General features: G+C 34.5%; 1 protein-coding gene across 3 annotated transcripts in view; it reads right to left on the bottom strand.

The window, feature by feature from the left end:
• The window catches only part of DNAJC24 (DnaJ heat shock protein family (Hsp40) member C24), a 59,965-nt gene that overhangs the window by 8,748 nt on the left and 31,046 nt on the right, over positions 1-20,171 (bottom strand). For all 3 annotated transcript variants that reach the window (XM_045370407.3, XM_005578309.5, XM_005578310.5), the window contains exons 3-4: positions 13,284-13,422; positions 1,844-1,912 (exon numbers count right to left, since the gene is read on the bottom strand). In XM_045370407.3, the coding sequence (XP_045226342.1) occupies positions 1,844-1,912; positions 13,284-13,422 (208 nt within the window). The remainder of the gene's footprint in view (positions 1-1,843; positions 1,913-13,283; positions 13,423-20,171) is intronic.

Raw genomic sequence — 20,171 nt, forward strand, 5'->3', positions numbered from 1 at the left:
TGTACATTTCCTTCTATATGTTAGCATTTTCACTTGTATCAGAAAGTCCATGTATTTATTGACCGGACAGATGCTTAAGCCACTAATCCATATTATGTTTCTTTTCTTTTTAAAAATTTATATGTGTGTATATATATACACACACACACATATATATATATAAAATTTTTTGTACAGATGTGGTCTTGCTATTTTTTTGCTTTGTTTTGTTTTTATTTTTTATTTTTCCTACTCTCACAATCTGTTCTCAGAGTCTTCCTATGTTGGCCAGGCTGGTCTCAAACTCCTGACCTCTGTGATTCTCCAAACTCAGACTCCCAAAGTGCTGGGATTCCAGGCTCCCAGCCCGTATTCTCATGTTAAATTAAGATCTTAACATTATATTGTTATATATTTAAAAGGGAAAAAAAATTATACAAACCATTTTTCAGTATTTTCACATTATCATATAAAATATATTGCCCATATCAACTATAGCAAGAACTAATTTAATAAGACATTAAACACATACAAACATACATATACATACCAATTGATAAGGAGACAAACTATATTTTCAAAACATATTTAGTCTCCTTGAAGTTTGTATATTTGGCAAAAAATAAAAAGTATATGTGTATATATACATATGTGCATATATATTTTTTTAGTTAGGCAAGTCTCCCTGATAAATGACATGTTCTAGAGTGTCCCTTCCACAAACTAGCAGTGAAAAGTCTGTGTCACTAGTGTATTGTTTTCACAGTATTTCTTCCTGTTTACTCTAATGAGACTGTCACCATCACTAGGAGCCCCAGTTATACAAAACCTCAACTTTACCAGTTATTCACTGAATTTCTACTCTAGGATTTCACTTGAGGGGTTGGGGGCAGAATGGTCCCAGAGGCAAAGACGTGATTCCCTTTCTAAGTTAATATGGCTTGTGACCCACGTCTTAGGGGCACTAAGTTAAGAATTCGCCATTTAAAAAGTAAATTTGGTTTCAGATGGCTCTGTTTTTATCTTCTACCTATCCACACTCATTAGTAGATTTTTATAAACCTTGAGGGAATTTGTACTTCATGCTGCACAATAAGGTTAAAGGGTTAAGAGTATCTAAAGATTCTAGGAAATAGTAAGATTTTCTTCATTTACCTAGAGAAACAAGTAAGTATGGTACTCATGGCTTCCGTTTAGTAAAGGGTGTTTCCCAATTTAATGATGTCTAACCAGAACAATTCAAGGAACCATCAGAAGAATGGGGAAACTACATTGGATTTAAGTTCTAAAATTTTAGTAACAGAAAAGCAAAAAAGACATGACTTCATGTTGCATCAAGGGAAATGGCAGATATTCTTTTCTTCCTACAAGACAATCAGTATGTGAGAGTTTAAAAAAAAAAAAAAAAAAAAAAAAAAAAGCCTCTTAAAAGCCCTGCCCTGACAGTTTATGATTATATATAAAGGGAAAATAAAAATTCTAAGAGGAATTCATCTTGTCAACATTAAAAGGAATGAAAAAAAAAACTATCTTGTTTGACATTATTTACCATATTACAATACTACATAGACAGTAATGCAAAAACTAAAGTAAAAAACACAACAAAAAACTCTTATGAAACTTTATGTTCCTAACATCTAATTAGAATATAAAAATAACTGGAAATGAGTCACATAGAAGGATATCAGTCAATAAATAAAGTTTAGAATTAAACAGAAATACTCCAAACAGAAATACCACATATATATATTGAAAGCCACACTATTATTTCTTTTTAAGATTTCCAAATGTCCAATGAGTTTTTTTTTCTTATAGAAAATTCCTAATTTTTTTAATGTTGTCAAAAGAAAAAAAAAATTCCAACCTTCATTCCAAGACATTTCTTCAAGATATACTTGAGCATCTACTGGTCCTATATTTCTTAGATCATCTTCTGTAAAATATAAAACATGACATTTATTGTAAAGCATGATACTTTAGTTGTAACCTTGAAGAATGCTAAAAAAGGCAACGCCAGCCTGGTCACTACAATTCTAACTTACCTATCACTTAAAAATTTAGCCTAGTACTTTTGACAGTAGTGTTAAAGTAACCTGACTTTAGCTGACTGAAAAATCTAGAACGTACCATTTCTTATACATTTTAAGTCAAAATCAATCCCATTTTTCACAACCATGCAACATGGAAAAGCATGAAGTTAATTCTGGTGATTCTTTGCAATCAACTAGTGACTTCTATTTTGTAAGCAGTAGGGAAATGTATTTTGTTTGTTTGGCTTTTGTCAGATAAACTAGCTAAGAAAGCAGTGTGGAGTTGGATAAAAATAACTATCTGAACCTTAGTTGTAATATTTTACTAACTTTCTAACATTAGGTGTATCGGTTAGTTCATCTCTAACACAGCAGTTATGTCTTCTTTTCTGCTTCAGGAGGTTTGCTGTTGACTGAATTGTGTCCCCCTCCAATTAATATGTTGAAGCCTTAACCCATAATTTGACTGTTCTTAGACATACAGCTTTTAGGAGGTAATTAAGGTTAAATGGAGTCATAAAAGTGGGGTTCTAATCCAGTAGGACTGGTGGCCTTAAAGGGAAGGGATTAGACAGCAATCTCTTTCCACATGCACCCACACATACAGGAAGGAGCATATGAAGGCACAGCAAGAAGGAGGCTGTCTGCAAGCCAGAAAAACAGCCCTCATCAGAAACCGAGTCAACCAGCACCTCGATCTTGGACTTGCTAGCCTCCAGAACTGTGAGAAATACATTTTGTTTATGCCACCCAGTCTATGGTACTTTGTTATGGCAGCTGAGGCAGACTAACAGAAAGGTGTTCTCCATGTCAAATGAGATCAGACTAAAAGTGCTTTAAAAAATACTGCTGTATCCAAATGTAAAAGGCTATTAATCATTTTACATTTGATTGTTTGCAAGAGATTAACTTAAAGGAATATTTATTTCAATATTTCAGTAACCCCACAACACAAATGTATTGTGTTGATGTTCTATTGCTGTTTCCTGGTCCAAAGTTTTTGTTGCAGACTGAAGGTCCGAGGAAGCCTGGAATTCCACCTAAAGTTTGTAACAGGAGCATCTACTCTCTTGCTTAAAACAAGTGTTCTTTGGGTCAAAAATGGCAGCCAAAGATGGGAAGCATTTGTCTTTGTTTTAAAAGGCATGTTATATTTCCTGTATGCTTGTATTGTTCTTCTAGAAGTAAATAATTTAAAAAAAGAAGAAAAAAGAAAAACAAAACAAAAAACCCTACTAAAATCCACTCCCCACCCCAATAAAATTTTCTTTAGCTGTCTCACTAGTCTCTTGTTCACTTGCTGAAAATGCTTCCCTTTGTTCTGTGATGTGAATGCCCTCAATTTAATTATATTTAGTAACTGCCTGTTCAAAATTGATTAGTGAGTTATATAATTTTAAAATAGATAAAAAGGTTATACAATATTGTGAACTCACCATGGTTTTCTATTAAAGTATGTCAGGTATTATGCCACTTCATATTTACTGGGTACCAGTAGTCTATTAGACTGTCCCTAAAATCCAAAGATAAGGATTCTGCCTAGTGGTCAGAGATAGTTCCTCCATCTCTGTATGTCTACTGAATAGCTTATGCAGAATCTATCTGTATGCTAAGTAATTTCTGAACAAAACAATTTAATTCCACACTCTATGTAAAGTACAGTAGGCTATATGCTATTCAGATATTCCTAATTTAAAAAAATTCTATCTAAAATTCTCATGAGTGGGGACAAAAATCTTAATCACATTTTAATTTCTTACTCAGAAGGACCAGGGTTGTTTGCTAGAATTGGGAGATTAAACAGTTTCAGATTTGAGGAATGGGGGTAATAACTGGCACTTAACAAATCCTATTTAGGGGAAAAACAGGTATACATTTCTAACGAAGCCACCTGTATTCCAGGGTATCTTATAGACATTTTAAGAAATTTTGAAATCAATCAAAGCAAATCAGACAAGACAGAAATAATGACAAGATGAATCAGCTTTCTTAATCTAACCTATCTTGAACCCCTGTAATATATTAATTGTACAAAAAGACAATCCATTCATATATATTCCATGATGCCATTTTTTATTTAAAAATAATAAATTAGAAATGACTTGCAAATATAACTGCCAATCTACTGGGAAGCTATTGTTCTTCACACATAGTTACTATTTCATGTGCAACCCTTTCTATTATTCTACCTACTCAAAAAAGTGGCTTTTTCAGTTTTATTACTATGTTTTCTTCATCTCTATGCATAGGAACTTTAGAGTAGCTACCTATCTCTTGGTTGAAAAGTTAGCTTAGACCATATCTCATGGTAAATACGAAAAGAGAATACACAAAAATGGTTAGTACCTTGCCCAAGAGTATATTAAAACATTTTCATATTCTGTGGCTGTTTAAACATCTGTATGTTGACCTGATTATTCAGTACCATGGGCACAAACAGCCTAGGTTCCTGTAGGGATTCTGGTTTTAAAAAACCAGTATCTGACAAAAAATATAACACACTGTATGATTACCCGTTACACAAAATGTAACTGGCAAAACTACCCTATGATGGTGGGGGAAATGAGGAGTTAGTGGTAACTGGAAGAAGTCATAAGAGGCTTTCTGGGTCAGACATTGTGGCTCACGCCTGTAATCCCAGCACTTTGGGAGGCCGAGGCAGGTGGATCACCTGAGGTCAGGAGTTTGAGACCAGCCTGACCAATATGGTGAAACCCCATCTCTACTAAAAATACAAAAATTAGCCAGGCATGGTGGTGTGCACCTGTAGTCCTAGCTACTAGGGAGGCTGAGACGGGAGAAATGCTTGAACCCAGGAGGCAGAGGTTGCAGTGAGCCGAGATCGCACAATTGCACTCCAGCCTGGGTGACACAGTGAGACTCCATCTCAAAAAACAAACAAAAAAAAACAAAACCAGAGGCTTTCTGGTTAAATGGGTGTGTTCACTGTGAAATCCATCAAGCTATACGCTTAGATTTATGCACTTCTCTGTAAGGATTAAATTTTTAAAAGTTTTAAAGGTAGTATGTTGAGACTCTAAGTGGCTACATTTTTAAATAGAAATAAGAAAAGGAGAAAGAAGAAACTCAAGAAGGTGTATATTCTTTGAAAGGATGGTAATCTAACAATTTCTGAAAAAGGCGAGGGGTGATTAACTCAGGGGAAAATTGGATCCCTGGAGAACTGTATAATGAGCAGACGTGGCACACACGAGTAAAAGGTGAATCTAAATGTGGGCGGTGGGGGGTGACCAAGATCCTTTGTTGAGAGGCAGGTGTCCAGGGATGGGGCAACAGCAAATTCCCTCTCCTCAAACCCCACTACAATTACAAAGAAGGAACACAAACAAATCAATGTTTTTTTTCTTTTTAAACAATGATCTCTGCTTGTCCACCATTGTGGTTATAATTAAAAAACTTAATTCTTCCCCATCCTCTAAAGTAACTTACAGGAACCCTGTAATTAGCTTTAATAATTGTCTACTAATCAGGCATGGCATTTTCAAAACAGGTAAGTTAGTTTTCTTTTGTAGTATTACATAAATATTTTTCTCTTGTAATAAAACATTTTAATAGGTATCTAGAAAGGTAAATCCTATCTCCTAAAGTTCCCCTGTTAACATGACACTACTAAAAGGCTTGAGAAAACATAAACTGATTTAGAGAGTGATTTAATTAAATGAACAGATCCAAGATATTAAATTTGGAATTTTTGATATAGAATGGTAGTAAGCATTTTGAAACAAAATACAGCCATTTGGAAATAAAAAGCATTGTCTAGCATGTGGTATACTCTTATAGTGAGTCCAATGATACTAAATGATTGCTGATTCTTTTGAAGTAAATGGGTTCAACTTTTTCTAAGGTATCTAGGAACATTAAGGTCTGTTCATACCCTGTGCTGTGCTCACAAGCTTAGCCAAATATGGAAACAAGAAAAACTTCCAAATCTATTTACATACAGAAGTCAGTACATTATAAAGAGAGGTTCTTGAGAAATCTAATGTTAAAATCAAATAATGTATGTGCTTACTTGAAAAAGAATCTTTCAACCTTTAGAAGTATAGGCCCTTCTGACCTTGTGTTCTATTGGATTTGTCTGACAACAAGAGGTGAAAGAATTCTGTGGCTCCATTGTCTCAACAGTGGGATCTAAGAAAACACTGGCAGGACTCATCAGAGAGGTTTATGAGCCTGCAATTCAAAGAGATTAAAAGGGAAATCTACGGAGATTCTTTCACACTGAAGAATAACATTAAATAACTATTAGCAGCTTGGTTCAGTAAAGCTTACTAGAGCTCTCGCTGGGTCATTCACAACTTTCTAAAAGAGGAAAGGTTTTTTTTCAGCTCCATTTGGGAATCAATAAATATTTCTTACTTCTTACAAGACAATGGAATTCCTGTCTTTTTAAGCTTCCTTCTAATGATAGTAAAATTTCTAAAACAACTCTTTGTTTCATGCCTAAATTACACATCCTAATCCCAGGAAACCTTTTCTATCTGTAGTTACAATTTAAAAAATAAAGTAAAAATAAAAAATAAATAACAGCAACAAAAAACTACAGGGGAGAGAAATTTAACTTTATTCATTATGGCAGAGATATTTCAAAGTCTTATTCAACCCCATACTGGCCAAAAGATCAAGTCCACCTGCAGCTCTGTCCATATTATTCATGTGTGGCAGTGCCACGTTATTCACATGATCACCACATCCCCACAATGCTCTCATTTAGCAATTAGTCCACTGTGTTTATTTTTATGCCATTTCAAGTGTTTAAAGTTTATTTCACACTTAAAGACATTGGTGTGTAAGTTAAAAATAAATAGCAGTTTTTCCTTTAGGTCTAATTGAGTATCTTGCTGTCTTAAAACCAAGTAATTTAATTTTAAACCATCACCTCATTCTTAAAGAACACTTCACTATGCATAATTAAATTTTTTATGTAGGAAGTAACTTGAACATAATCAGTTTCCCTGTCTTTAACATGTCTCTGCTCTTGAAAAATTCTCTACCTTGATAAGAGATTGAGAAACAGGCAACATTTAATTTGAAGCCTGTTCTTTAAGTCATAAACCCTATAATCCTTTCCCAGATGAATCTGAAGAGTCATTATTACAAGGCTTTCCACACTGAAGAAAAACTACAAACTTGGAACCTGCTTATGAACTTGAATAACTGTGGAGATTTTATAAACTGTAGGTAAACCCAGTGTTCACTGAAGGTACCAAATGAAGCCCAGAAACTGATTTCCTTCTGCTTCACTAGAAAACACGTAAAAGAGCAGCAGCAGGCCTGGTCTCTTGTTCTGACCCTCAAATATCACTCGTACGTGACTATCTGGAACTACAAATAGTAGATTGTACACAACTCATACAAAATAGTGACTGAGAAAAAATGGCTTTGAATTCCCCTCAATCAACTACTTTATGTGACCTTAGTCAAATTACTAAACCTGAAAAACAGATATTCTCTGAAAAACGGGTATTAATATCTTCCTCACAAGGTTGTTAAACAATGTTTAAAAGAACTACCACAGTTAATAAATGCTTAACCACAGTTAATAAATGCTTAATAAAAATGACAGTTATTTTTAAACTACTGTTATCTCTCAGTGTTTGTGTTGAACTATCTATACCAGACCATAAGAAAATGACTAAAAACCAATCCATTATTAGCAGGACAAAAATACCTCAAGTACCACAGTGTAGGAAAGCAACTCTTGACTTTGGATTTATAAGTGTTGAAGTCTGATGTACTTTGCTATTGTATGACTCATTTTTATCAAAGTCACAGCCTATATAATTATTCAGCCCTTCCAAAACATCAAACATAGAACCAAATGATAGGAACCAGATGAAAAAAAGTTCAAAATAATTCTGTGGTTTTAGTTCAGAGGGCACAAATGATGATGGATTAGAGTATCAGAAGGCTCTGGTGGGTGGTAGGGAGTTGGGGGTAGGGGAGATGGAAGGACCCAAGTTGAACCTTGAACAAAGAATAAGAATCAGAACAGGAGGGTGGTTCTGATTAATAACAAACAGTATAAACAGATGTGTGTCTGGGAGCCCCTAAATGGACCAGGGGACAAAATTCACATTAGGTTTGAAATAGGTAATAAGTCGGAAAAAATAGCAGGGACAAGCTTAAAAGCTTCTGTCCCATTTAAATTCCAAGTGAATGGGTAGGTGTTATTTTGGGAGGGTGCAGAGTTATAAATGTTCTTAAATAGAGGTGTGAGAATAAAGAAAGCTGCTAGATCAATCAAAATGTAAAGTACTGTGGGAGAAGGCAGTAAGAGAATGGAAGGCCAATTAGCGGATATGGAAATAATCTGGGTATGCTTTATAATCTGGGGATGGACTACTGTGGTAGCTGTGAGAATAAAAGCTCACACAGGGGAAACAACATTAAAAAAGAACAAATGTCAACTGGCATTTCTGATTCATTGACTGTAACCAGAGCAAAGTAGAAGTAAACAGAATGTAATATGAAACCAAGGTTGAGGAAAAAATAAGAAAGGTGACTCAGTCAGTCTTGATTTTGGACCCACTGATTTCAATTGGGTCAAGTAACCAAGTGGAAGTTGGGAGAGAGGTTAAAGTTGGAAACAAAACTTCCTAAAATTTTAGACTTCTCCATTATTAAATCAGAACTCTCAAGTCTGTTCAAGTGTCCCAGAATTATAACTATAATCTTGCCCATAGGTTTCTATAGCATTATTTGAAAGTAGACAAACTTTTACTCAAAACCAATGAAAAATGATCCTAAAATACATTTTCATTGCACAAACAGTTATTTGCATTCAAGTAAAGGTAGCAAGTAGTGTGAGTAGTCATCTTGCAACAAGTAAGTTGGGGCGAGGGAACCTGCACAGAAAGTTTTATCTATACTGTCTTCTCCCACTCAAGATAAAGCCAGTCCCCAACTGTCGAGATGGATTTTCTGCATCATTTCACATACTTATTTTTCTCAGAAATGGTCACCAAAAAAACATACCCCCGATGCTTATCTTCCACGTTTTACCTGAAGCAAATTTTTACAACCAATTTTGAAATTCCTAAAATCAAATGGAAATATTATGACCATAAATGGACCCTAATCTCACTAATTCAAGTATTTTGTAAGGGTCAGCTTTAGGACACAATTTCACAAATATCCACTGGCCTTAAGTTATTATTCCTAACAGTTAACCAAAATTTATATTATCTACATATTTCCCTCTTACGGAGTTTCTATAACATTAACATGCTTTTCAGGAAGGATTCTTATTTTGAGTTTAAGAAATTACATGTTGACTTATCTGACACATGTTGGTGGGGTTTTAAGGTATGTTCCTCATTTGTTTTAAGATTTGCTTATCTTCCATTCCATTTATTTGCTTATCTTTCCAAATATTTATCATAATAAAGGGATGGAGTAAATTGTGTAATACAAACCAGAAATGACCTCTTGTATCTACCTAAGCAGAGCAGCTGATTAGCTTTGAGCAAAGGCACACTCACTTTACAATATCTGGCCCAATCCCCTCTGAGCCACGCTGTTTTGGGTATCCAATTATGTAGAGTGAAGGTTCCACCTTACCAAAATAATTCACTAACAGAGTACTAAGATATATCCTAATATAAAATAATGTATCAGCAAGGATTCCAAACACAATCTACTCTTTTAAACATTATTTAATCTGATTAACTGTATTTGAAGGTTTGCTACTCTTCAGATCACAGAGAAGTACTTAACTCATAAGCTGTGTCACTCTATAGAGCCACTAAGACATCAGGGATCTGTGACTTTCACATTACAAAGCTACTGAATCATGACAACCATTATTTTCCCATGATATAATTCTGATGTGTTTTTAATGTGCTTAATATATAAGGACCACTCCCCACAAGATTTACAAAGGCAGCGAAATCTACTCAACAGGTATTATTCATGTGAACATTTTATAAATCCTGAAAGGGTTTTCCAAAGTGCTCATCTGGTTGAAATGCAAAGCCTAATCTTAAATAACTACATGCCTTTCTGGGGAACACTGGAAGCAGCCTTTGGAGGCATCCTCAGAAGCAATAAGGTAAATATGCCAACTAGAACTAATTGATTAAATTCACTAGTTAACATTACTTTCAAAATGTATAATCTCTGGGAACTAATTATTACTCATCTTTTTCTTAAATTTACTTTTCTTCAGCCTGGCCAACATTACCCTAAAATGTCAACTAAGCATATAGAAGTAGGAATGAGGGAGAAAAAAACATACGTGCAATACTTTAGGTTATCTGCCCTGGAGTATTACTTCTTCTTTATTGGAAAGAACACATTTGATCATTTCTTTTGAGAAGCAAAGAAATACGGATGTCAAGTGTCCCTTTAAATTATCTTTTAGATAAATATGGCTGTGGGCGATATTGATGAGGCTTTCCTTAAGACAGAGCACCAACATGGAGCTGTGAAACATGAGAAAGCATTCAAGATCAGCTAATAAAGCATTTCCTACCTCCTTCTCAAGTATTACAGAGCTCAATTTTATTTTACACTGCAAGTTAATGGTGGGCAGGAAACAAACATATTTAAAGCACACCCTATGAAAAGAAAGGTTTACAATGAACTATCACCACACGTAAAAAGAGTTCTGTATAACAAAGCTATTTCCATGTCTCCAGGGGGTGACACAGGAAAAAAGAGTGCTTTGACCTGGTTATAACAAACTCTCTCTCTCAGTAACCTATCCTGGTCTTTAACAAATTATTACTCTCAAAGGTTTTGCTTCCAGCAAACCTAAATCATCACTGTTAGAGAAGTTCAAGTTCATTTCCTTTTTTTTGAGGAGTCATTTTACTGAAGCTGAGTCAAGAAGAAAAAATTAATAAGAGTATTCAAAAGAAGTAACAATATGAAAGTAGGTTTATTGCAAGAGTTTTGAAAAATAGCTCTGGTATGAAAGGCTTAAAAATAGCAATTATATTTGGATACTCTTCTTACCTAAACAGTAAGTCAATCTCCATTTAAAATGGAAACAAAGTCATCTCAGTATCTGGAGCCTCTGGTAAAGGAGGAAATACTTAGTACTTAAATCTGAGGTACTAAAGTGTCACGAAAAGCTGTCCTTCTAGAACAGCTAAATTCAGTAATATGCTGCCTGAAAAACTTGCAGAGCAAACTGATATTTTATAAATTCCAAACTATTTATCTGAATCATGAATCAGGTCCAACTCGCACAGTATTTAGTTGGTCTAAACTTCATTGTGACCTCATCTATGACCTACAGGAGTACCCTGTGACACAGCAGGCCACAGGTGCTTCCATTAAGAGCTTAAAAGTAGGACTCAAAGCTCAAAAGAAATCCACAGTTCTAAGGACCTTTCAAAGACAATGAAAAAGTCATGAATATGGTGATTATTTGTCTTCTGACATCTTTCAAACCTTCCTTCATGCAATTCTATGCTCACTTTTAACCTGGTTTCCTATTTCTTTCTGTTTCTGGCCTACCCCACCCTGTAGCTTCTTGAGAAAATATTTTTATGATTCGTGATCCCTCCCTACCTCTTTCTCTTTAGAAAGCAGGCTTCTAGTCGACTTCACTAATATGTTCTTAATAGTACATAGGCTGTGCAGTGGCAAAAATGTAGAGTGACATTGAAAGTATATACCCTATACTCTTTAGGGTACAATGTTGTGTGAATTATTCTTATCTCAAGCAAACTGGCATCTGATATACTGGAGACTAGTAAAGATGTGCAAAAACACATGAAAGAATCATCATCTCCAGTAGAGTGTAGTGGCTTTAGGAACATAGATTTCTAACACACAACACATTCATGTGCATTAGTTTCAATTCTTTCATAGAAATTATGTGAACCAAGGTTAAAAAGACACCTACGGGTAGAACTTATCAAATGAAGCCATTTCTACATTCTTTTGCAAGAAGTACAAACACACTTAAAAAATAAATACATTAGACAGATGTTCATTATGCACCCAGCAAAAGAACCCAATATTCAAGCCATTTTTGAAAATTAATCCAAATTATTTGCAAAAGTACACTCATCAGGTTCTTAATATTTAAGAAAAAATTAAGCTCATCAGTCTTTTAAAAAGTAGTACGGCCTTAGAGCTGATTAGTACTATAAATAAGTCACTCTTACAAACAAATACTCCAGTACATAAACAGTTCAAGTCTTTCCACACAAAAGTATCACACACAGCCTTTAAGAAACAATTTTTTTTGGTAGAAATCCCTCTGAAAATAAATAGGGATGTCTTGCAAATGTCACTGGCTTCATCTTATAATGCTGTGTTTTAAAAATAAAGGCTTGCTTCTCAAATCAAATTTTGATAACCTTAGTGCTAACAAAGCCTCAAAATCATCTTGTGAGATCTGATGGTGTGCTACTGTAGGGCATGGGAGGGGATTCAATAAGCAACTACAGAGACAGTCAGCTTTTATCAACACATCCTAGTCAATGCTGAGCCTGATGTGCTATTGGAGAGAGCGATTGAGTGTTTTCCCCTCGGGCTGTAACTGATTATTGACTCCTCCCATTAGCATGTGGAGCGCATATTGAAGGTTCAAACACAAGGCTGAGGGACTCCTGTCCCTAGGCCAGTGCTGAAAGACAGCCTATCACTTTGTGTAACTGCAGTCCATGTGTGACAAACCTGACCTACATTTCTCTCTTTCTTTCTCACAACAGCTTGTCACTGTTTTAAGAAGCTATTTTCTAAAAAGCATAAAAGAAATGACTTTTAAAATTGCTTAGGTAATCTGCATTCCTAAAATATCATTTATACCAATCATAAGGAATAGTTTATCCTGAAGATAATCATGAAACTCAGCCTAAAATGAGCTCAAAGATAGCAGAGTGCTTTATTATGTCATCTTATATATAGTATCTTCATTTGGATTATCATTTATACTGTATAGTCTTCAAAGTACTATAATTAAAATAGTAATCCATACATATTTATTTAAAAAGAAGTTTTTATACACATAAAGCATATTAATTAGGAATGTGTAATTAAACAGTTTTCAAATGTAAAAAAAATAGCTTTCAAGGCTTCACAAGAAGCCACATCCTAGTAGTTTTCTTAACTTCTCAATGGATACACAATAATCACTGCTAATAATAGGGCATAATTAAAAACAGTGATGGAGGGGAGGAATAAAGGCAACAACACTTGGAACACATGCTGGAAAATGCTCCCCAGGAACGGCTGCAGAGTGTGCTTCTAAGAGTTGCCGATGTGCTGTGGCTCCTCAACACAAGTACCTACCACACCGCTGCAAGTCATACTCTCTTTTTGTCTCTTCATTTCCTAGAATTTTCCATGCTTGATCAATTTCGATGAACTTCTGTACACATTCCTCCACTGTTCCTGCTGATACATCTGTACTTTGTTTATCTGGATGATACTGCCAATCAAAAATAAGGGTGGGAGGGAGTGAGTAGAGAGAGCTGAGGGGGTTACATTTAAAAAAAATTGTAAATCTGAGCTTTAGTTAAGAAGGTAATGAGAAGATGAAAACTAAATGCCAAGGCAATGAGACAACAGTGTTGGACACAGGAGACAACTGCCAGGTTAATTAGACCACTGGAGTAGCTATAAATCCACCAGTGACATGATCTGTCACAACGTGCAAAGACAGCATTTTCTGGATAATTTGTTCATGGAATCCTTGGTCTCATGGACAATTTACCTAGAGAGGATGACTAACACAAATAGCAACAGGTATGCGCAGACGAGCAGGACAAGAAACAGGAAGAGCACAAACTAGGCAGAGTATGAAGCTTTCCTTACACAATGTGCTTACCTATAGATAGCATTATACAATGGACCACTAGGTCTTTTTTATGAAATTATACAATCATAATTTTAAATAAAAATATATCTAATTATAAACATGACAACTTTCATCTTCTTCCTCAGCCCTGAAGATTATAAAGTTATAAATCCCCAAGCATACATTTTTATTAAAAACTCGTTATTCTAGGCCAGATTTGTAAGAAATAACTTTAAAGAACTCAAACACTTAGATGTAAATTAATTCATTAAAGAATCTTTCTTACGTGAATTTTCTAAAAAGTCTAAAAATTTTTGTTTTCAATATGCAGTAATTTCTTTATACTACTAGGTCAAAAACAGGAAGCTTTATGCCAATTCATAAATTCTCAAATGCTGATGTACATGTAGCTCACTAAATAGTTATCCAGTAGGATCACTTATCACTTCTCCTATCTCCTTCCTTCCTTTTCTTCTATGTTCTCTGTGATTCTCCCTTTTCTTTTCATCTAACAGTTCTGAAAGGATCAATATGTCATTTGCTTTTCAGCAATCTCCCAACAAATGGGAAAAGATTATATAAATTTAGAGACATTTCAGTGAAACAATCTGGGGGTAACAATAGCACATATTCAGATATGTAAATTTTCTTACTTTCAAGTAAATAAGGAACTCCCAGCCTGTATGATGCTTACCAGGTTCTTCTGTGAAACCAAATATCAGAATAGCATTTGCTGTGCTAGAGAGGATCCTTAGTGGTGTGTAGAAAATGAATCTATCGTTAAAAGATAGTATTTATCCAATAATTACTTCGACAGTTTTATACTTTAATTTTAAAAAGTCAACTTAGGAATGTCCTTTTAATGCAGAATACTTTTTTTTAAATGTCTTACTCTTTTTCCAAGTTTTTACAATAAAACAGGCAAATAACCATATGTACATTTCATGACTCATCAGTGTGGTTGGTTCATATATTCCTCAATTAATGGTACAATAATTTCAATTATTTCATTGACTGCCTTGCAGACATTATCAGGAGCACAAAAAAAAATTGCAAGTACCATGTCATTTATTATCTAAATTGCTAAGGCCAAAGTCACTCAGTAAGTTGTGTCAAGTACCATGAAGCAAAATGTCTTCAATTCTCAATCTAGAATTTGTAAAGTATGTAAGTTTTAATTAAATCACAGACTATTTTAAAAATAGATTCATCGGCGGGCGCCTGTAGTCCCAGCTACTTGGGAGGCTGAGGCAGGAGAATGGCGTGAACCCGGGAGGCGGAGCTTGCAGTGAGCCGAGATACCACTGCACTCCAGCCTGGGCGACTAAGCGAGACTCTGTCTCAAAAAAAAAAAAAAAAAAAAAAAAAAAAAAAAAAAATAGATTCATTTTCAGGATGAACTTCTCCACACTGCTGAAGATGCTCTCTAGCACAGCAAACGCTATTCTGGTATTTGGTTACACAGAACAACCTGGTAAACATTATACGGGCTGGGAGAAAGATTCTAGGGCAGACAACGAGGAATAGGCTTCCATTTTCCCTTTGGCAAACTACTTCTCTTCCTATTAAATCTATCAGTTATCAACATTTAGATATTTAAACTAATGTAAGTACTGAAGAAAAGGAAACTAAGGTTTTATTGTTTCATGTTCTTTGCCCGTGATTTATTAAATGATGCTCATAAAAGTTATTTCTATACTGAGGTTTTGGCAATCTCTAAAGTTGGGATATTCAAGCAATATCCCTAAGCCAAAGTGGAGTTGGCTGCATTAAAGTTCTCTAGCTGACCCATTCCTCTAACACTACACAAAGGTTTGTCTAACAAGCTTAGTATAACTAAATGTTATTATATGTAACATATTCAAATAAGCCATGATACATTTATGATACATTTACATGGGAAAACTCTTAATTTCAGTATGTCACAAGCATTAAGGCCCTGGAGAACTTGTTCTAAATTTGTAGCTACAGAGTAGGAGTAAAGATCAACAGGTAGGTAATTTCTCATGGGCCAATAAAGGAAGTCTACTTGGTACAATGAATAGAAGAGGTTAGGCCTGATCATGTACAAGTCTAACCAAGAAAGCCCTATAAAACCAGGAATTAATTCCTGGATGCCCTAAACTAAAAAATACTACTAAATTTTATTATGAGTCACAAATCAGTTCTATGATAGTGAAAGGACAATTCAATCTCTTTCCCTAATTTGGTATTTTTCTGATTAGTAACTGAAACAAGGGGCTCACCATCTGAGGCTTTAAGTCTATTCAGATTCCATGACATTTATTTAATGGGTACACTCCATTAAAAAATTACAAATATAGCAAGAAAATAAGTATATAATTTGGGATGCTTTAAAGCCTTAGTCCAATGTGTTTTGACAGCAACTTTCAGAGCAAAGTGAAGGTCTAAGAAAAGGAATAACTGTCTGTGGTAGGCTGATAATGGCCCCCAAATATATCACGTCCCACTATCTGGTACCTGTAAATGTTACTTTATTTGGAAAAAGGAAGTTCACAGATATGATTACATTGTAGTTCATGAAATGGGAAGATTTTGCTGGATTATCTGGTTGGACCCTAAATGTATTCAAAGTGTTCTTAGAAGAAAGAGGCAGAGAGAGAGCTGACACACAGAAGAGAAGGTGATGTGAAGACAGTGCAGAGAGAGGTCTGAAATGCTGCCCTTGAAGACTGGAGTAAAGTGGCCACAAGCCAAGGAATGCCTGCAGCCTCCAGAAGCTGGAAAAGACAAGCAATGGATTCTCCATCAGATCCTCCAGAGGGAGTGCAGCGCTGCCAACACTTTGAACTCAGCCTGGTTATAATTATTTTGGACTTCTTCAGAACTAGAAAAGAATAAATATTTGAAACCACCCAAGTTTCTGATAGTTTGCTTTTACAGCTATGAGAAATTAAAACCCAGTCCAAATATATCTATGATTTACAATTGGAATGCAAGACACTAGAATGTGTTAAGTAGAAGTTTTAATTACAAGGGCTACTCATAAAATGGTGTCATTACACACATTCTTAAAAATATGAAATTTTTCTCTATTGCCAATGGGAAAACAAGCCCCTAATCCTAGGTTTAAAGGGTTTCTGATCTCAAAGTGTATGTTAATTTTGTTCCTACTATTTCTAAATCTGAGCTATCCTGTGGAAGGTAGACTCATTATGACCCTAAAAGACCACAGTCATTTTCCTTCTGTTGTCAAATCTTATTTCTTGCCCTTAACTTCTTTTACTCTCCACTAGCCAAAAACCTTCCTACTCTTGAGAGCCCAAAGCTAGTCCCAATTCATTCATTCACTTATCAAATAAAAGACAGATGTAATCTAAAGCACTGTATATTCTAGGGGCTTACTATCTAATTAAGGAACCAGACACAGCCATTAAAAAAAAAAAAAAAAAAAAGCATGGACTTCCTTATAGTCTCAAAAAATGCCAGCTGAATCAAACAGGGAGCTCTGAGGACAACAACATTCATCAATCAAGTAGAGAGAATCCTGATACCCCTTAATTAACAGAATAGGTCTGTTATAAATTTAATGTTGCAAAGTGAATTTATTTTAACTGACTTCCATGTTCTTTCAGTACTAAACTGAAATGCATTTTGCTGGAGTTGAAAAACTTAGTGTCTTGGAAGCAACAGACTCAAAATTAACAAATCAGCAAATCCTGCAACAAACAGAGAAGAAAATTTTAAGAAATTTTCATTAATAACAGCACAAAAAATGCTTTGGAATAAGCCAAATAGAGTATATGTAAGACTTCTACACTGAGAAGCACAAAGCACCACTAAGAGAAATCAAAGGCCTAAACAAATGGAAGAAGTAACATGTTCATGGATGGGAAGCTGCTTGTCCATTTTCCCTAAACTGATATATTAATGCAATCCCTATCAAAATTTCAGCAGTAATCAACACTGTAGTACCCGCATAAAGCATAAAGATCGCCGAGAAACAGACCATACATATATGGTCAATTGACTTTCAAAAAAGCTGCTAGAGCAACTCAATGAGGAAAGGAAAGTATGTAACGAATGGTTTCTAAACAACTGGATATCGGGGAAAAAAATAACCTCAATCCCTCTTATTCCATAAACCAAAATTAATTCAGAATGAATTATACATGTAAAAGTAATCCATAAAGGCAACGCAAGGGAATATCTTTGCCACTTAGGGTAGGCAAAGAGTGCTTTGACAGAAAATAAAAAGCATAAACTGTGTAACACAAAATTGATAAACTGAACATCGAATTTTAAAACTTTCTGCTCATCAAAATACCACTAAGAAAATGAATAAACAAGCCATAGACTGGGAGAAAATACTGGCTGCATATGTTTCTAAAAAAGGACTTGTATCAGAATACATGAATAAAAACCTATAAATAAATGATAAAAAGACAAAACTAATTAAAAACCAGATGAATAAAATTGAACAGATACTTTTTCAAAGAAAACTGATGAACAATGTGTACATGAACTTTTTTATTAGTTATTAGGAAATAACTTAAACTTTTTTATTAGTTATTAGGAAAATGCAAATTAAAATCACAATGAGATATTATTACATACCTAAAAGAATGGCTAAAATAAAAATGACTGCCTGGGTGTGGTGGCTCATGCCTGTAATCCCAGCACTTTGCGAGGCCAAGGCGGGCAGATCACCTGAGGTCAGGAATTTGAGACTAGCTTGGACAACGTGGTGAAACCCAGTCTTTACTAAAAATACAAAAATTAGCCAGGTGCGGTGGCACGCACCTGTAGTCCCAGCTACCCAGGAGGCAGAGGCACAAGAATTGCTTGAACAGGGGAGGTAGAGGTTGCAGTGAGTGGAAATCGTGCCACTGCACTCCAGCCTGAGGGACAGAGCAAGCCTCTGTCTCAAAAAAAAAAAAAAAAAAAAAGAGAGAAAGAAGAAAAAAGAAAAAAAAATACTGATAACACCAAGTGTTGATAAGATATGAAATAACCAGAATTCTCATATACTGCTGAGAGGAAACAATTTGGCAATTGCTTATAAAGTTACATATACATCTACTCTATGATCAATAAAAATGAAAATCAGAAATCTACAAAGAGATTCATAAAAGAATAGATTAACAGTCTTATTCATAACAGTCTTATTAAAAAACTGGAACCATAAATGTGTATCAACTGCAGAATAGGTAAATACCTTTCATTAAATCCATAAAAAAGAAATATTACTCAACAATTAAAAAAGAACAAATCATGACACACTCAATAACATAAATGAAAATCTAGAATATCTGTTAAGTAAAAGAAGAAAGAATAAAAAGTACATACTGTATGATTACATGAACATGAAATCCCAATTTAGGTACATTTAATCTGTGGTGATAGAAACCAGAAAGTCGGTTTCCAGGTAAGAATAGGTAGTGGAAATTAAGAAAGAGGGGCATGAGGGAACTTGCTGGAGGAACAGAAATGTTCTATATCTTATTTGGGGTGGTGTTTACATGATATCAAACTCACCAAACTTAACACTTAAGATCTGTGCATTTTTCGTTTTATGTTGACAATATCTCAATAGAAAAACATCTTCAGACATGTTTAAATTTTTTAAAAAGAATTTAGCAAATCTTTCTAAACCATAAAGGATAAATAAGGAATTTCTTCCAATATTAATAGAAAGATAAGTACAACAAAAAACACAGAAAATTAATGAAAAAATTAATATGAATTAGTGAAAAGCTTGAATTACACATTAGTTTATGGAAATTGTTTTATTACTTTCAAGCACATTTGCCAACTTTAATAACTTCAAAACATTTTAAAAGACTAAGCATTGCTGAGTAGAAACCCGAAGTGCATCCAAAATTAAAATACCATAAATATGTCACAATATTAAAAATACTGAGAGTGATAGTATCTGTGTGATTCTTCATTATACAAAGACATCTATTTCCAAAATTTCAGTAAACTGCTATTTTTTTAATTAATTAATTATTATTATTATACTTTAAGTTCTAGGGTACATGTGCATAACGTGCAGGTTTGTTACATATGTATACTTGTGCCATGCTGGTGTGCACTCTGAAATGACTTGACACCTATAACTGTATGATCTAAGTAATTTCCTCATATTTGGGGGAAACTTTTCAATTACATAAACTTAAATTCTTTAAATTACCATATCATTCATTGAGAATAGGAAAAACTACCACAAAAGTAGATTAAGAAACTCTCTTGATACAAAAATAGGGGATCATACATGGTACTACAAAAGAAATACAGGAACTGATAAAATATTCCATCAGGATTGGTATGTGTTATCTGTTTTCTGACTATTTCAAGGATAAGTAACACTTTTAGTTATGAAATCTTAATTCTCATCAGCTGAGATTTTTTGGCAA

Source organism: Macaca fascicularis, chromosome 14 (assembly GCF_037993035.2).
Source record: "Macaca fascicularis isolate 582-1 chromosome 14, T2T-MFA8v1.1".
Lineage (NCBI taxonomy): Eukaryota > Metazoa > Chordata > Mammalia > Primates > Cercopithecidae > Macaca > Macaca fascicularis.